This window comes from Spinacia oleracea, chromosome 2 (assembly GCF_020520425.1).
Source record: "Spinacia oleracea cultivar Varoflay chromosome 2, BTI_SOV_V1, whole genome shotgun sequence".
Taxonomy (NCBI): domain Eukaryota; kingdom Viridiplantae; phylum Streptophyta; class Magnoliopsida; order Caryophyllales; family Amaranthaceae; genus Spinacia; species Spinacia oleracea.
The window spans coordinates 49612790-49629610 of NC_079488.1; the positions used below are offsets into that span (position 1 = coordinate 49612790).

At 38.6% G+C, this 16821-nt stretch overlaps 1 protein-coding gene across 2 annotated transcripts; it reads left to right on the top strand.

Annotated features, from left to right (window-relative positions):
• The first annotated feature begins 1473 nt into the window (after positions 1 to 1473).
• Positions 1474 to 9867, top strand: LOC110777031 (polypyrimidine tract-binding protein homolog 1). 2 transcript variants are annotated; one of them, XM_056836787.1, is made up of 10 exons: positions 1474 to 1829; positions 2019 to 2228; positions 6306 to 6368; positions 6448 to 6521; positions 6723 to 6818; positions 8066 to 8123; positions 8197 to 8301; positions 8390 to 8471; positions 8986 to 9051; positions 9262 to 9867. In XM_056836787.1, the coding sequence occupies exons 1-10, from the start codon at positions 1647 to 1649 to the stop codon at positions 9267 to 9269; spliced, it is 945 nt and encodes a 314-aa protein (XP_056692765.1). In that variant the 5' UTR covers positions 1474 to 1646; the 3' UTR covers positions 9270 to 9867. The 2 variants fall into 2 exon arrangements, with proteins under 2 accessions (XP_056692765.1, XP_021837317.1); XM_021981625.2 differs by having other exon boundaries at positions 1478 to 1829; positions 8986 to 9098.
• Positions 9868 to 16821: the final 6954 nt, after the last annotated feature.

Below are 16821 nucleotides of genomic sequence, written 5' to 3' on the forward strand. Positions count from 1 at the left end.
ACATCTACATCGAGGCTTGTTACTCCATTCCTCACTCCGACCTCCTCGCCGCGGCCTAATTTGCCATCCTATGCTCGCTGGTGGCAGTTTCCCAATCTATTTGATAGCACGGGAATCCATCGATGATGGGCAGCGAGACTGAATTCAACTCATCAACGAATTCAAATTAAAAACCACAACCACCGCAACGAATCAGAGGCAAATAAAAAATCTAAAATAAAAAAACCTAAATTCAGCACAATTGTAAAACATTCAATCAAAATTTAAATAACCTAAATCAAAAACCTAAATTACAAAATCAAAGTCCAAATCAAGAACTCTAGCATACTTATTCAGATACTTTGACGATGGAGATCGCCGGTGAGTTCGACCGTTCGAAGAGGGAGAAAGGTCGGCAGCGACGACGAGTATGATGGTGGTGATGGTTGTCTTCTCCGGCGAGGAAGGAAGCTTAACACACTGAGAGGAGAGGAGAGAGATCAACGGGAGTTTCGGCAGCGTCAGGTGACGGCCATGGGGTAGGTGGTTTGGCGATTTGATCTTCTTGGTGGAGGAGATTTTGAGGAAAATGAGAGATTTGAGTTTCGGAGAGAAGGATGAGAGAAGAAAATGATGAAGTACCGTGTTGTAGAAAATGAGAGGAGAGAAAAAAAAATTCTATTTATATCCCGCGTGAGGCCACGACGTGTGATTTGTTCACCCGATCTTCTCTACACGCACCGTAAGACGGTCCTACCGAAAAGTTACTGATCCCAAAGGACATTCAAAGAGAAACATGAGGATCCACTTCAAGATACTTTTGCCGCTCCTCTCTCTCCCTCTCCTTTTTCTCTATTCTCTCTCATCTTTTAGGGTTTCAATTTTGGCCGTTTAGGCCGGAAGTAGTCTAATTTCTTCGGAAATTAGACTATTTCCGATCCTTATTCTTGCTTTTCATGTTTTTTCTTGTTTTGGTTTCTTTTCCGTTGATTTGTTCCCAATTATTATTGGGTTGTTCCCAATTTATTTGGGTTTTTCCTAGATTTTTCTAGGTTCTTGATTCTCATTCATGGATGAGAATTTTTTTAGAGTTTCAATAATTGGGAAGGAGTCCATACAGGTTTAGGGTTTATCATCAACTCGTCGATCAGAACAATTCGTGCGCAGATTGCGAAAGGCTCTACTTGGAAAGATGTGAAATCATTGAAAAACACTGCTCGCATCAAGCTAGAAGCGGTGGAGTACGAGATGTGCTTTAAGATGCAGAATATTAATCGTTTTGATTGTAACAGTTATGTATTTTCTTCGAATGTGTGGTATGCAGATTATTTTTTATCTTGTAGATGCCGTATGACTTATTATTAATGAATATTGTTATTTCCCGTAAAAAAAAAAAAAAAAAAGCCAAAACATGAGGCAAATGAAAAACGGGAAAGAGTAACGATATTTTGGACAAAATATCCCGATCTTGTAGAGTGGGTTAAAAGACTTAAAACTATCCCAAGGTCATCTTCACCGGTCATCACAAAACTTCACAACACACTTTCCCCAAAACTCCAACAAAATCCCTAATTTTTTTTTTTTTTTTCTACTCGCTCTTTCTACGATCAATTTTGTAACATCGAAAATTCAAATTCATCGACAAAACCCTAGTTTTTTGGTCTACGATGTCATCTTCCGGGCAACATCAGTTTAGGTACACCCAGACACCGTCGAAGGTTCTCCACTTGCGCAATCTTCCATGGGAGTGCTCCGAAGAGGAGCTTGTTGAGCTCTGTAAACCATTCGGTAAGATCGTCAATACCAAGTGCAATGTCGGCGCCAATCGGAATCAAGCTTTTGTCGAATATGTATGATTTTCTCTCTCCTCGGTTTTTCATCGTTTCACTTTGAGCTAGTGAAATTGAGGTTTCTAATTATTAGGTTATACGAGAAAAGAATTACGGGGTCAATTAATTGGATGTTTTATTTGTACTTTATTTGTGATGATGGTTTTGATTAATTCTGTCAATTGAATAGTATTTGATGTGTAAATGCAGGCAGACCTTAATCAGGCTATCTCAATGGTTTCGTATTTTGCGTCTGCATCCGAACCGGCCCAGGTCCGTGGTAAAACCGTTTATATTCAGTATTCGAATAGACATGAAATCGTGAACAATAAGAGCCCTGGTGATATTCCCGGGAATGTTTTGCTAGTTACCATGGAAGGAGTGCAACCTGGCGACGTTACCATTGAAGTTATTCACTTGGTGAGTGGTGTATTCGATAATTGCTAATTTTTTCGCAGTGGTTAAAGGTTACACTTCAATGTAGTGAAGGCTTTCAGTTTTTCTTCGTGTTTACCTATTCAATGTTTATATTGAAATTGGAGTCGATTTGGTGTTCAATTTTAATGTGAAACAGCTATTTATTTGTCGTATGCAAGGTTCCTAGTCCCAGAATCATACTAATAATTTTGTTAGAAAATTATGAACTTAGTTATGCTTAGGTTTTGAAAATATTTACTTCTATTAGAATACATTTTAAGTTTTTATTAAGCGAAAAAGTTTGTATTGTATTTCCACCATTACACGACGATGTCCCACTTGAAGTCATTTACACTATTTACAGTTGAAGAAAATCTACTAAATTATTTCCAATATATAAGGAAATACATATTCACTTGGGTTTTGTTTGATTCACCTTAATGAGTACTTTAAGAATATCAAAATTTGATAATTTTTAATATTGTATAATTAAAGATAAAAATGATAACGTGAAAAATGAAACTGGAATATCATTAAGAAACGAAGGAAGTAAGTGTTAAGATTCAGTAGCTTATACACATACCTATCAAGCAATCACACTTGAAAAAAGCAAGGCAAGCCCCTCCACCCTTTAAATAAAGCCTTCTGATCTTTAACGATCTTGTTAAAGGCCCTATTCCTATCCTGAATTATTATGTGATACAACTATTATACAGCCTGAGTAAACTCAAATCATATTTCACTTGTTAGATTGAAGGGTCGTGCTGTTTTCCTATAATTTAAATCATGGTCCTACTAACAATGGTTATGTCTATGGGTTAGGAGATCATTTCAATTTAGGAAGCTTACAGTTTGATGTTAAGAGCCTAAGGGGCAACTAATTTTCATTGTGAACATAGTATTTCGTGAACTTGGAGATGCTTGGACTGTTGGAACTTGGAAGTTGATTATCTGGCAAGTGATCTCAAGCGTTAGTTTGGGACATTAAGGAAACGTATGGGATGTGAAAGTGACAACTCCTCTTGAAGAGAAGTAAAATATTGGAATATGAATTTCTGGTGGAGCAATCATGTAGTATTGCTCCTTTTTTCGTGGTGCACGATTCTTTCAAATTGATGCTAGTTAATTTTTGAAGTCTAAGCAAACATGAAGAGCTTGGCTCTTGTGTACTTATTTCCACTGCCGCACTGCAGAATAAATGAAATTGCAAAAGAGATCATCTTTTCAAATGTTTGCTTTGCATTCCTGAACGCTAAATTGCTTGTATCCTAATTTCTGGAGCGGTGAGATATAGTTTAGCTGATTGTTTTCTTATGATCAGGTAATAAGGCCTATTTTTTCCTTTGACAAACCCAAAATTTTCAACATGTATGCCCTAAATGAGTGGGGATGAGAGTATTAAACGTGGTAGTCGTTCATTTTCTAGCTAGTATAAGTTGTGTGCCCAGAAGCGTACATCTCTACATGCTGCAACATTTATGGACCGGAGGAAAAACCAACTTTGACCTTATATATAAAAAAACAAATGTTATTTTATTAAATGTTATTGGATTAGTCTAAATTTATTTTTAGTATATACGTTTTTTTGTAATTTATTAATAGATCAAATATATTAATGGTGAAAGTCGTGCATGGGAAAACGTGAAATTCAAACCATTGAAATTTTAAGGAAAGGGAGGCAATAATTATATCTAGTATCAATTTCAAATTTGAAAATACTTATGACCTTGAATTTTACTAATATCCCCGGATTTAATGCTTCTAAAAACACAGCTGAATCTTGTCAACCATTTTTTTTAACGTAGTTGAAATACATCTGGAGACATTTTTTATTTATTTTAAATAAGGTTGTCCAAAGATTGATGAGAGATTTTATTCTTGGCATTTATACAAATTTGAAACCAGTTTTGAGTTAGGGTGTAGAATTGGTAATTCAAAATTTGGATGATAATCGCTCAAGAGTTAGCTTTTACTTAGGAAATGCCATATTACTTACAGCTTACTGTATTTGGTAATAATTATGTATGAAAAAACTACCATTTCTACCCTGCATCACTTTAGCTGTCTCTCTCTTCACCATCTTTCTTCTCTACGGTCAAGTCAAACCACAAGTCCAAAACCACTACACAACCATAACCGCAACAAACACCCTACTTGAATTTCCTTGTTGCGACATCCATCATCACAGCAACTAGTCGCATCCCCTCCCTCAATTGAATACCCAGGCGCAACTTCCCACCCATGACCCACCTGAAGCCCCTCTTAGACCGTTACCGACACCGTCATTGTCACCATCATCATCACCTTCACAAACCATAACCACCGCCTATGCCAAAGACACAATGAAAAGAAAGAGAGGAGAATAGAAATGAACTCCCACCAAATTTGACCTATAATAATCCGAGAAAGATTCATTGGCACAATATTGATCAAACCTTTCTTTGGATCATCCATTTTCTTTCTTTGTTTTTTAAACCCTTGATTTTCTTTTCTATTATGCATCGGCCTTTGAGTTATGAAATTTTCATGCTGATAAAAATTGAATTTTTAGTTTCTGAAAATTTTAAGTTCAAAGAAAAAGAGAATAGTGAAGGCAGGCCCGTGGTAGATGGGTAGTCGTGGGTGGTGGTGACTGGTGATGTTGGTGCTTTGTTTGGCCAATTAATGTAGGAGCTAAGATGGGCGGTGGCTGGTAAGGAGGAGAGAGAAGTGTAGGCTATGAGGGTATTGTTGTCTTTTAAATCACTCTCATCTTATACGTGGTTTTTGGTCCATTGCACTTGGTTGCAAGTAAATAAAAAATGGAGGAAGTATACTAGATGAACTAATCGGTTGGGGGTGCCTGAAGTGAGGGTATTTTCAGTAAGCATGAAAGTGCCGTCTTTGAAAAGATATGAGCCATATTACTCGGTGTTGCTTTTTTGGATGGTTTTTGTGGGTAATATATTGTTTGATACACTTTATTTCCTCACGTTCTACAGTTTTAGTGTTATGTTTTAAGTATGTGTAGTCCGACATTTGAAATGTTTTGTTTTTTTTTGAAAAAATTTCTCTCCGAAGAATAGGTTCTTTGGTTTACTTTTCCAAATTAATATCAATATGTTCCGTAGCATTTGAGTGTTTATGTTTGTATATATTTCCTTGTTTTCTTTATTCCTTCTGTTTTACGGAATTGCCTTCATTTCTATTTTACTACTCTGTGTGTTTCAAAGTGACAATGCACTTGCAGCACTAGTGCACTACTCTCTAAGCCTTTGATGCATTGCTCTAGTATGTTTATTGGAAAACTGTGATTCAAAATGAATATATTTACAAAAGAAATATAGAATACCTGGCATACTAGGTTTTCAAGTTCGCAACTCGTAAACTCAAAAGACCGAACCTAAACTACTTGCTCCGGAGCAAAGTTGAATCTTTTGACACAAAAAGAAAACTATTTACCCTAGGACAAACTGAATCTATTTTGCAGCATTCGGTGAATTTATCGTAATATGGTAGCTCGATTGTGAAAGTATTCAGAATGGTCTCACTAAAAGTTGTTGCTATAGGTTAATTTCGTATGTCTTAATCTTTGTGGGAAAGCCCCCAGTTACCTTTTGTTTCTCCCCTCCCACTCTTCTTTTTACATCCCTTCTATGTTCAATAATTTTCCTCTTATCTATCCCTCTTGTTTCTTCCCTCCTTCTGTTTGGTGTTCTTTTCGGTCATTACTGGTGGTAATTTTGCTTTATGAGTTGATTTATGCTTTAGCAAATGTAATTGACTGTCTTCACATTTATTTAGGCTCTCCTCTTTGTAATTGTGAATTTTGATTGACATCATTGAATCACAGATGGTGATGGTTCTTATTTAAATTCTTTTGTTGGAGAGAGTTTGGAATTATAATCATGTCCGTCATACTGCTTTCTATGGTCTATCATCACGCTTAAATATACAGGTCTTATTCTGCACCTGATTCTAGTCCATTGCTAATTTTCATAGTTGCTAATAAGTACTGAGATGGGCCACATGTTGTTCTTTCACCTTTATCATCCTATACTTATAGAGTTATTGTTTTTTTGAATCTCTCTGTGTTGAAAGGTTTTCTCAGCCTTTGGGTTTGTCCACAAAATTGCTACATTTGAAAAGGCAGCTGGATTTCAGGTAAGTGGTTTAATCTTCCATTTTATGCAGTAGTGCTGGCTTTGTGCTGTTGGCTCACTTTAATACTGTGTAATGTCAGGCGTTAATTCAATTCAGTGATGTTGACACAGCAAGTGCAGCAAAGGATGCGTTGGATGGCAGAAGTATACCTAGGTATGAGATAATTGTTGCCGTTTTAATTTCTCTCGTAACTATCCGGATTTAAATTCCTGAAGACGGTATTAATTCACCAAATGTATTATTTAAAGGTTGATGTACATTTGCGTGAGTCGTTTCTGAAAAATATTTGTCTTAACATTTGTTCTGCTTGTCGAATTTACTTTGAGGTACGCTGACTAAAATGTTTCGATGTAGGTATCTGCTTCTGGAACATGTGAGTTCATGTAATCTACGAATCTCATATTCTGCACATACGGACCTGAATATTAAATTTCAATCGCACAGGAGCAGGTTAGTTTGCTGTGCATATCTTGTAGATCACTGAGAAAGTTGACTAGTAACTGTTGCTGAAGTGCAACTTTTTAGTAGTTCTGTTGATAGAAAGGATTTTGTTTTTTGTCAAAAGTTGAAGTTCATTGTATGTAAGGGAGAAGAAGCTGGAGCACCTTCAAGAAATTCGCTGGGGCTCCCCACACCAAATCTTGCCTTTTTTTTTCTTTCTCTTACTACATAAACCATGAATGTGATTCTCGCCTTTAGGTGACCATTTCTTAGAGAGAACTTACTTTCAGTAGTGTACTAGGACTTAATTGTATTTTAAGAGACATAAATATCATGACAAATATTCTGGAAGTTGTGATACTCTCTCTGTCTCTCCCTCCCCCTCTCCACACATGTTGACTGAAACGTATTGGCAGTGTGTAGTGAGAATCCACCGCCTTGTTCACAAGCTGAGCTCACTCCATTGCTTGGGGCAGTAGTTGCTACTGAAACTACGCCAGAATTTATTTCTGGAGTTTGGGACTTGGAAGCAAAGTATACATGCACTACATGAAGTATTTATCATGTGTAAGATAATTGAGCGTTTTGGGTAGTTAATGACGTTCAATGTTAGGGAGGCCCAAGGATCAGTTAGATACTCGGATGAGCCCCTTGCAAATAGCTGTTAGCTGTGGGCAGTCGCCAAGGTAAAGTTCTCACAGTGGGTGGATCCAACGTCTGTCATTGCTGCCAGAACAAGCATGATTTTTTCCTTTTAATTTCTTAGTTTCTTCCATAACAGCGGAGTCCCATAAGCTTGAAACAAAGGAAGATCTTTTGGCCTGTCTTGCACCAAAGGCTCTTATTTCTCTTAACATCATATTGTGTCACTCTTAACATCATATTTCTCTAACTCAGAGATATATTGTGGAGCCTACTTTAGGAATCTGTTTATTTGTTCCCGCATTTTGCAATTTGCTGACTGCAATAGTCGTGTGCTTTTCTTTGAAGTCAATTTATCCGTCACTTTATGTCAATGCCTTGGCTTTCCCATTGATAATTCCTCATTGCTTTTAAACCATAATTCCTAATATGCATTATCTTGTGTAGTTGCTTGCTTCTGCTTCAATCACACTGCTTACTGCTTAGTAAACGTGAACCAGTTTCATTATATTCTTTTTACACACTTGTCTCAAGTAGTTTTCCATCTGATTTTACTAGTTATTGGAATGTATGTAGTTATGCAATTCAATATAAAATGTCTTTTCTATTTTCAGGGACTACACCAATCCATACCTTCCTGTGAACCCTACTGCTTTTGAAGGTCTTGCTCAGGTGTGTTTCTATATGATGCAAGTGGCCTAACTTTCAGTGTTTTATGATGTGCTGACCAACTATCTTTGTCTAGCCTGTTGTAGGTGCTGATGGCATTAAAAAAGATCAGGAGAGCAATGTGCTTCTTGCTGCAATCGAGAATATGCAATATGCTGTTACAGTTGATGTTCTTCATACGGTAATAGAATGTATTATCCGTGTCACCTTTTGGATGTTACTCGTAAGTCCTGCTTTTTGTTATGCTTATCAAATAATATTCATTACAGGTATTTTCTGCTTTTGGCACCGTTCAAAAGATAGCGATATTTGAGAAAAATGGCCAAACACAGGCTTTGGTTCAGTATCCTGGTAAGAGATTGCTCACTTCCCCACTTCCTTCCTCCATATAAGTAATCCATCTCCCCTGGTAGTGTTAAGTTTCTTGCTTCTGGATTTTTGTAATCAATCTGGGAGTACTTCCATGTTGCTTCAACTAATAATAATTTCTGGTCCTTATTGCATACTCAGCACTCTTAAAATTCTTGTCTCTTACATTGTTTCATTGGGTCGATTAGACAAATACAGTATCCCTAGAATTTTTGTCTTTGAAGGTTTGCTGTTTCATGATTTTAAATATTTGTTTTGGGGGAATTCTCACTGGTTGGTGGTGCTACCTTGATCCTAAAGGACGTGCTATAGTTTCCAACTGTTTTTTAATCATTGTGGGGGCTGTTATGGCCATCATAATATGTGATATTTGCTACGAATAATTCTCCATTAAACTGTGAAATGGTTGACGGTTATTAGTCATGTTTCATCTTTTATGTCGAGTATGGTTGGAAATAATCGAGGTATGTGAGTATTTGTATTGTTTCCTTTTCAGATGTTAGTACTGCTTCTGTTGCCAAAGATTCCTTGGAAGGACATTGCATTTATGATGGTGGCTATTGTAAGCTTCATCTAACATACTCTCGTCATACTGATCTCAATGTAAAGGTATAATATGTGCTTCTGTGTTAAACAAAGTTGCAATCAAATGGTTGGAAAATAGAAATTTGTCCATTCATGTATGCATCTTGAACTTTTCAAATTTCTCTACTTCTAATTAAAATAAAATATCCTTAATGTATGTGGTGGTATTTTTTTCTTCCTGTTATAGGCTCATAGTGACAAAAGTAGAGATTACACAGTCCCAGCGGTCCAACTGAGTCAAAGTTACCCCGGAGCTCCTACAGCACCATGGATGAACCCTCAACCTGGCGCTGGATATCCTTCAAATGGATACGGTGCTGGTGCTACTATGCCGCCTCAGACTCATGCGGCACCTGCACCCTCATGGGACCCTTCTATGCAGCATGGAAGGCAAGCATTCGTTTCTGTGCCTAGCAATTTTCCTGGCCAAACATATACATCATCTCCTATGCCTGCGTATGCTTCAGCTCCGATTTCACCAGCCCCTGGAGCTTCAATGCCGATGACTGCACCGGGTGCTTCACGGGTTAGCCCGTCTCCATATTACCCATAAAATATGTTTAGGTTTTGAAGTGTTATCTAACTGCTTGATATTTCTTATATTTATATGAATTTTTTGGAGTGATTGCATTTCACTAGATTCTATTATAAGTGAAGCCAACTTTTGTACTGCTCTTAGGTTTCCTTGAAAGGCCGAAACCATCAAGAAATGAAGTGAGGTATCCATCAACTGATCATTAGTGCAGTATAAATGTCAAATGTCTAAATTCTCTCTTCCAATGGGACTTTTTCGGTTTCTTGTGTTTGTATTTCAACATACGAAGACTATTTTGAGAAAAACACAAGATGGTTAGGGATATCGCATCTGTCAAAATAATACGAACATACTCCCTCTGTTTTGAAATAATGGGGACTATTTCCCTTTTCACGCTTGCCAATGTAAGTGTTTGGACATTAATATGTCTAATTTTGTATTCGTAAAAATTATAAAAAGTTTGACATTACAAAAGTATCTAGATGAATCAAACAAGACCTCGTACTATTATATGTTTTCTTACCTATAAATTACTAATGATAGTCAAATTGAAAATGTGAATAGTGTCTATGTCAAAGTGTACCTTATTTCGAAACGGAGGGAGTATAATATTTTGTTCTTGCATAAGAATATGGGAGTGACTAAAACACAACATGTAGCTGGAATAACTAACCTAGATCATGTTGGTAAGCTTCTATGTCTTCTCGCTGCTTGGGCAAAGAGAGGAAATGATGTTTTGATGATTGAAAGAGGGGCAAGGGGAATATACTCAAGGCGTCAAGGTTCAAGAATATAATCATCGAACCCAAAATGATTCCGTTCAGGGGAATTGAGTCTTGACTTATGTGTTTGAGAAAGTGCTTGAAAAATGTGTTTAAGAAATGTGTTTAGGAATGCGTTTAAAAGTGTGTTTGGAAATGTGAAAATGTTTGAAATGACTTGGCTTCAATTAATTCCGACCTTGTAATCGAATTGGCTTTTGAATTAAGGCTTTAAAGCCATTTGTAATTGTTTATTACATCACCACTTTCTCGTATTTGAAAATTGTGCCAACAATCCGATTGAACATGCTTTGCTTTATATTTTCGCACTTTTGGAATAAAAGCAACAAATTGCAAGATTCGAATTTGTACTTTGAAGATTGATTTGAACATTGATTGGTTTTTAGAAGATTTAATTGAGGAGACTTGAATTTTTTGAATATTAAAGTGATCGGGCCTCGGAAATAGGTTGCCTACGTGTCCCGTTAAGGAATCAGGACGAACGTAGTTTTTGATACAGAATTTCTTGAAATGCACTTGAATTAGACATAAAAGTTCTTGAGTTGGTCCAAGTTCGTCAGAGAACAAAACTTGGTCCCATCGACCTCTATTAGCTCAACTGCTCCCCGGGAGAGGATATTTTTGACAATGTATGGTTCAGCCCAGTTGGGTCTGAATTTTCCCCTTGGATCCATGACACTTTTACGAAGGAATTTCAGGACAAGCCCGCCTTATTTGATGTTGTGAGTTTTGACTTTCTTATTGAAGTGTCTGGCAACTCAACGTTGGTAAACTTGAACATGATAAGCGGCCTGGAGCCTACGTTCATCTACCAAGATTAGCTCGTCGTATCTGACTTGTACCCATGCATGCAGCTTCTGGGATTTTGCTTTCAAGAACGATTCTCCGAGAAGGTAGTTCAAGTTCAATAGGTTGCACGACTTCCATTCCATAGACCAAGGAAAGTGGGGTTGCGTCGGTCGAAGTGCGAATTGATGTTCGGTACCCTCACAATGTGAAATGCAACTTTTGTGGCCAGTCCTTGTAGTTCTGTGTTATTTTCATGATGATAGCTTTGACATTCTTGTTTGCCGCTTCGACTGCCCCATTTGTCTGTGGGCGGTAAGGCGAAGATCGATGATGTTGAATAGATCTACAAACTCACCTTGAAAGTGGGTCCGTTGATCACTGATGAACTCATGAGGAACACCGTATCGACATATGGTATTTTCTTTGATAAATCGAGCTACCTGTTTGGAGCCTAGTACTTTGAAAGATCTGGTTTCAACCCATTTGGTGAAGTAGTCAATAACAACTAGTATGAACTCATGACCCCTGGTGCCTGTTGGAGTGACTTTACCAATGACGTCGATACCCCATGCTGAGAAAGGCCAAGGTCAAGAGTGTGAGTATAGAAAATATGGTGGAATGTGCCTCAGATTGACACACTTTTGGCAGGTGGGACACCTCTTGGCAAAGAAGTGACAGTCCCGTTCGAGCGTGATCCAGAAATACCGTGCTCTTATGATCTTGAGAGCTAACATCCTCCCATTCATGTGTGTACCGCAGACTCCGGCATGCACATTTTTTATGACACTATGGGCTTCATTTTTGTTAATACATCGGAGATAAAGGCCGTCAGGAGCCCTTTTGTACAGAATACAACCCCAAATGACAAAGTTTGCTGCTTGGAGTCGCAAAGCTCTTTGGTTTTTTCTTGAGAAGTGAGGTGGATATTCAGAGGGTTGCAAGTATTTTAGTATGTCCGTGAACCAAGGTTCATCCTCCTTAGGTTGTTCTCCATCAATAGCATATACACATGTTGTTTCTTGACGAGTTTCGATGACAAGTGGCATTTCAGTCATGCCATTTGGAATGTTGATCATTGAAGCCAGTTTTGCTAGTGCATCGGCGAATTGTTTCTCTTCCCTTGGAAGGTATGTGTATCGAAGCTCTTCGACTTTCTCTGACAACTTTTTGAGATATGATTAGTATAGAGCCAGACTTTCACTTCTGACTGTCCATTTGCCGGAAATCTGCTTGATGATTAGGGAAGAATACCCGTACACTCGAAGTGTCTCAATACCAAGAGCTATGGTGGCTTCCAGACCCATTATGCAGGCTTCGTACTCAGCGGCATTGTTTGTAACATTGAATTAGAGTTTTGCAGAGATTAGAGTGTACGTGAATGCCGTCGGGAGCTATTAGGATTACCCCGACACTGCATCCATTATGATTGGAGGCCGTGAAATTGCAGCTATAAGTTGTTGTCGCTTGTCATTAGTATTTGCTCATCTGGCAAGGAATAGCTTTCTTCCTCGGCTTCGATAGGACAATCTGCCATGAAATATGAGATCGCAAACCCTTTGATGGATTTTTGAGGAAGATACTTCAAGTCAAATTCGGCTAACATAACCAACCATCTGGATAATCTACCGTTGAGAGCCGGTTTCTCAAACAAGAACTTGAGAGGATCTTCTTTACATATCACATGCTCTGTATGGGAGAGCATGTAATGTTTGAGTTTCTTTGTGGATAAAACCAAGGCAATGCTGAATCTTTCGAGATTAGTGTACCTGGTCTCGTACTCGAGTAGCTTTTTTCTTAAATAGTATACTGCATTTTCTTTGCCATCGGTTTCTTGGGCGAGCATTGCAACAACTGTTGAATCGGTTGTCGTAAGATAGAGCCTTAGTGGAATGCCGTGAATTACTGGCTCCGACACTGGAGGATTTGAAAGGTAGCCCTTGATGGTGTCAAATGCTTGTTGACAGTCTTCATCCCACACCTTAGGCTCATTCTTGCGAAGCTTACGAAATACTGGCTCACATACCATTTTGAGTTTGGAAATGATTTGACTGATGTTTTTTAATTTTCCAAGGAATCCCCGAATCTCCTTTTCATTCGTGAATGGTGTCATAGCCAAGATAGCCTTGATTTTGGAAGGATCAACTTCAATGCCTCGAGAGATGATGACGTACCCGGGTAACTTGCCTGACATTACCCCAAATGCACATTTTTGCAGATTGAGCCGCATATTCAATTTCATGTTCCTGTCGAAAAAAATTTCGAACCACTGCTGCATGTCCCTAACGATATTTAGACATGACGAACAACATACACCTCGATTTCCTTGTGGATCGTGTCACATATGATGGTTGTGGATGTTATCTGATAAGTAACCCCCCCGTTCTTTAGTCCGAACGGCATAACTATGTAGAAATATGTACCCAACTGAGTGATTAAGGTTGTTTTCTCCATGTCTTCCTCTGCCATGGGAATTTGATTGTAGCCTGCAAACCCGTCCATGGATGAGAGTAAGGCATGATTTGTTGTATTGTCGACCAAGATGTTGATATGCGGAAGCGGAAAACAATCTTTAGGACTGGCCCAGTTAAGATCTCGTTAGTCAAAGCATATCCGTACTTTGCCATCTTTCTTTGGAACGGGAACAACATTGGCAATCTAGTCTGGGTATTTGGCCTCTCTGATAAACTCGGCTTCTAACTGCTTGGAGACCTCTACTCGGATTTTGAGGGAAACATCCAGTTTCATGTGATGGAGTTTCTGCTTGATGGGCATAGCACCAGGAATGAGGGGAATTGTATGTTGCCCGATGCTTGGGTCAACCCCTGGCATATCCTGATAGGACCATGCAAAGACATCTATGTATTCAGTGAGTAGCTGGACCAGATCATCACGCTCTTCTTGAGATAAAATCAAACTAATACGAACTAGTTTTGTATCACTGCTAACTTTTTCAGTCTCCTCAATTATAGGCGTTCTAATTTTATGATTTTTGGTTGTTTAAAAAAATTTAAAGGTCACTCTCTTAAGAAGAAAAGTCATGTGAATTAGAATTGTGTTTTGGAATAGGAGGGCAGGAGGAAATGGAATTATTATTAAATTCAGCAATCATTACATCGAAAAATTTAGATTGACATTTGACCATTGAGGGCTTGGACTGATTGATGCAAGACTCTAACTCTAGACTCTTAGCCTCATCACCAGACTCGGATTCGGATTCACCCACGGACTCGGATTCGGATTCACCCACGGACTCGGATTCGCTCATCATAGGTCCTTCGTCCACAGTAATCTTGAACACTTTGTCATTTGATGCGGTGATGACAAGCGACATTTATGTCGCTCTTAGCCTAGGATTTTATGTTAGTTTTTATGCTTTTGTATAGTTTTTATAGCTTTTTGTGTGAGATTTATAAGTTTTGTTCCATCTTGTGCTTTATAGGTGATCTTGATGAAAAATGATGGAAAACAAATGAATTTGAGCCAAAACAGGGCTTGTGCGGTCGAGTGGCGTTTTGTGCGCCCGAACAGGTAGTGCAAATGGAGTTCAAGGAGATTCCAGTTTTTTGCGGTCGAATGCCCTCTGTCATTCGGTCGCACAAAACGGATTTTCGAGGCAGAATGTCCCAAGATTGTAAAACGACCGCACAACCCTGGTAACTCGACCGCACAAAAGTTGTGTGCCCAAACGGCTTTCCTTGTTTGACCAAATGAAGCTGCGAAGGAATTATGAGCCAAAGAAATCCCATTCAGCCGAACAGGGTTCTTCGTTCGGTCGCACATGACGAAGGAAGTGTTCTTCGCTGCCTTCGCTCGCACAAGACCCAGTATTTGCTCGAATGATTTTTTTACGTTCGGTCGCACAAAAGGTCTGTGCGACCGAATGGTTGCGCGGGCTGCTCTTATTCGAATTCTGACTTCTATTTGGGGAAACTTATAAATAGATTTTTCGATTTATTTTGTAGAAAGTAGAATTTTAGTTGATAATTGGAGATTCTAAAAGTAGATTTTCAGCAATTCTAGAGAGAGAAACTCTCCTCCATTCAAGCTTCAATTTGTAATCCTTCTTAACTCTTCTTCAATTTTGCAATTTAATTCTTAGTTTCTTAATTCTTGCTCTTGCTTTGTTGTTGATTGTTCTTCAATTCCTTAATTTCTTGAACTCTTGATTTCATTGATTGAAGTTACTTTGATTCTTAATTCCTAGTTGATTGTGCAATTGAATTCTTAAATTCTCTTCTCTTACTCCTTCAATTTCATGCATGCTAGCTTAGACTTAATGGATTGCTTAATTTCTAGAATGATTAGTGAGTAGAATTAGGTTAGGGAAAGGGGAGAATCTAGGGGCTTAATTAGGGGAAATTGATGATTGATTGTTGATTGATTCATGTGATTAAATATGATTTGATGATAGGACATCCATGCTAATTGATTGGTAGTTGCAAATGCTATTCGATTAGAATCACGTGGAACCATAGGTTAGGTTTGGCAAGAGATTGTGGGCCTATCTTGTGTGATCAAATGGCGGGGCCTATTATATGCTAGTTAGTTTAATCTAGGATTAGGAGAAAGCTCTTCCGTGGATTAGACGCTTAGCGTTCCCTATCCGAGAGGTGGCGGGTTCGTCTTTAGATGCTATTTGCCCAATCGTCACTTCGTTGCATGATCATCATTGCTAGATAGTTGAATTCATTTCCCCCGATTTCCCTAGTCTATCCCCGACTCCCTAACATCTCCCTTTCTTGATTCAATTTAGCATAATTCGTAGTTTTTAGATTCTTAAAAGTGACAATTCAAAACCAAATTCTTGTTCGAACTAGATTGACTTTCAAACTCGATAACCACCGTTTCTTTGGGACGATCCCTTTGCTTACCGCTAGCCGGTTAGTTGAGTGGTTTTATAAATATTGTTTGCATAGGTTGTTTTCTATCAACGACGGAAAATACACCTATCAAAATGGCGCCGTTGCCAGGGAACAGTTGTTGTTTTTGAGTTTTAGTTGAGACTAGTTCATCATTAGAAAATACAAAAACATTGCAATTTCGCTTAGCTTTCTTTTTTCTTGGCATTGCTCACGGTTTTTCTTGAGTTTGTATGCTTGTTAGGGGGCGTGCTCGTCAAAGGATCCTCCATCCTCTTGACCTTGAATTGGAGAGGACACTTAGGAGACAAAGGCGTGTACGGTCTAGCTCATCAAGCAATAACAGATTCGCATCGTTGAGTGTTGGTGAGGAACAACAAGAGAGTGAGCAAGTGTTTGAGAACATGGCGCTCCCGGTTAAGAACTTGGGAATACCGGGGGCATTTGAAGCTACATGTGGTATTCAAGCCCCAACAACGGGTGCTAACAACTTTGAGATCAAGCCCGCCTTGATCAATTTGGTGCAAAGCCACCCCTTTTGTGGGAAGAGTAATGAATCACCTCACGAACATCTCAAACAGTTCGAGCACTATTGTGACACAATCAAGCACAATGGTGTCACATCGGATTATGTGAGGTTGACATTGTTTCGGTTCTCTCTACTTGGGCGAGCGAGTGATTGGCTTGACAAGGAGGTCAAGCCCAACTCACTTCGCACTTGGACCGAAGTGACAAGTGCATTCTTAAACAAGTTCTACTCGCATGGGAAGACGGCGGAGTGT

Bases quoted from the DNA above. Each gene is read 5' to 3' on its own strand.
- LOC110777031 (XM_021981625.2), top strand. From the start codon at position 1,647: ATGTCATCTTCCGGGCAACATCAGTTTAGGTACACCCAGACACCGTCG. The intron at 8,124-8,196 runs GTGTGTTTCTAT...ATCTTTGTCTAG, and splicing joins CTTTTGAAGGTCTTGCTCAG to CCTGTTGTAGGTGCTGATGG. The intron at 8,472-8,985 runs GTAAGAGATTGC...TTTCCTTTTCAG, and splicing joins GGCTTTGGTTCAGTATCCTG to ATGTTAGTACTGCTTCTGTT.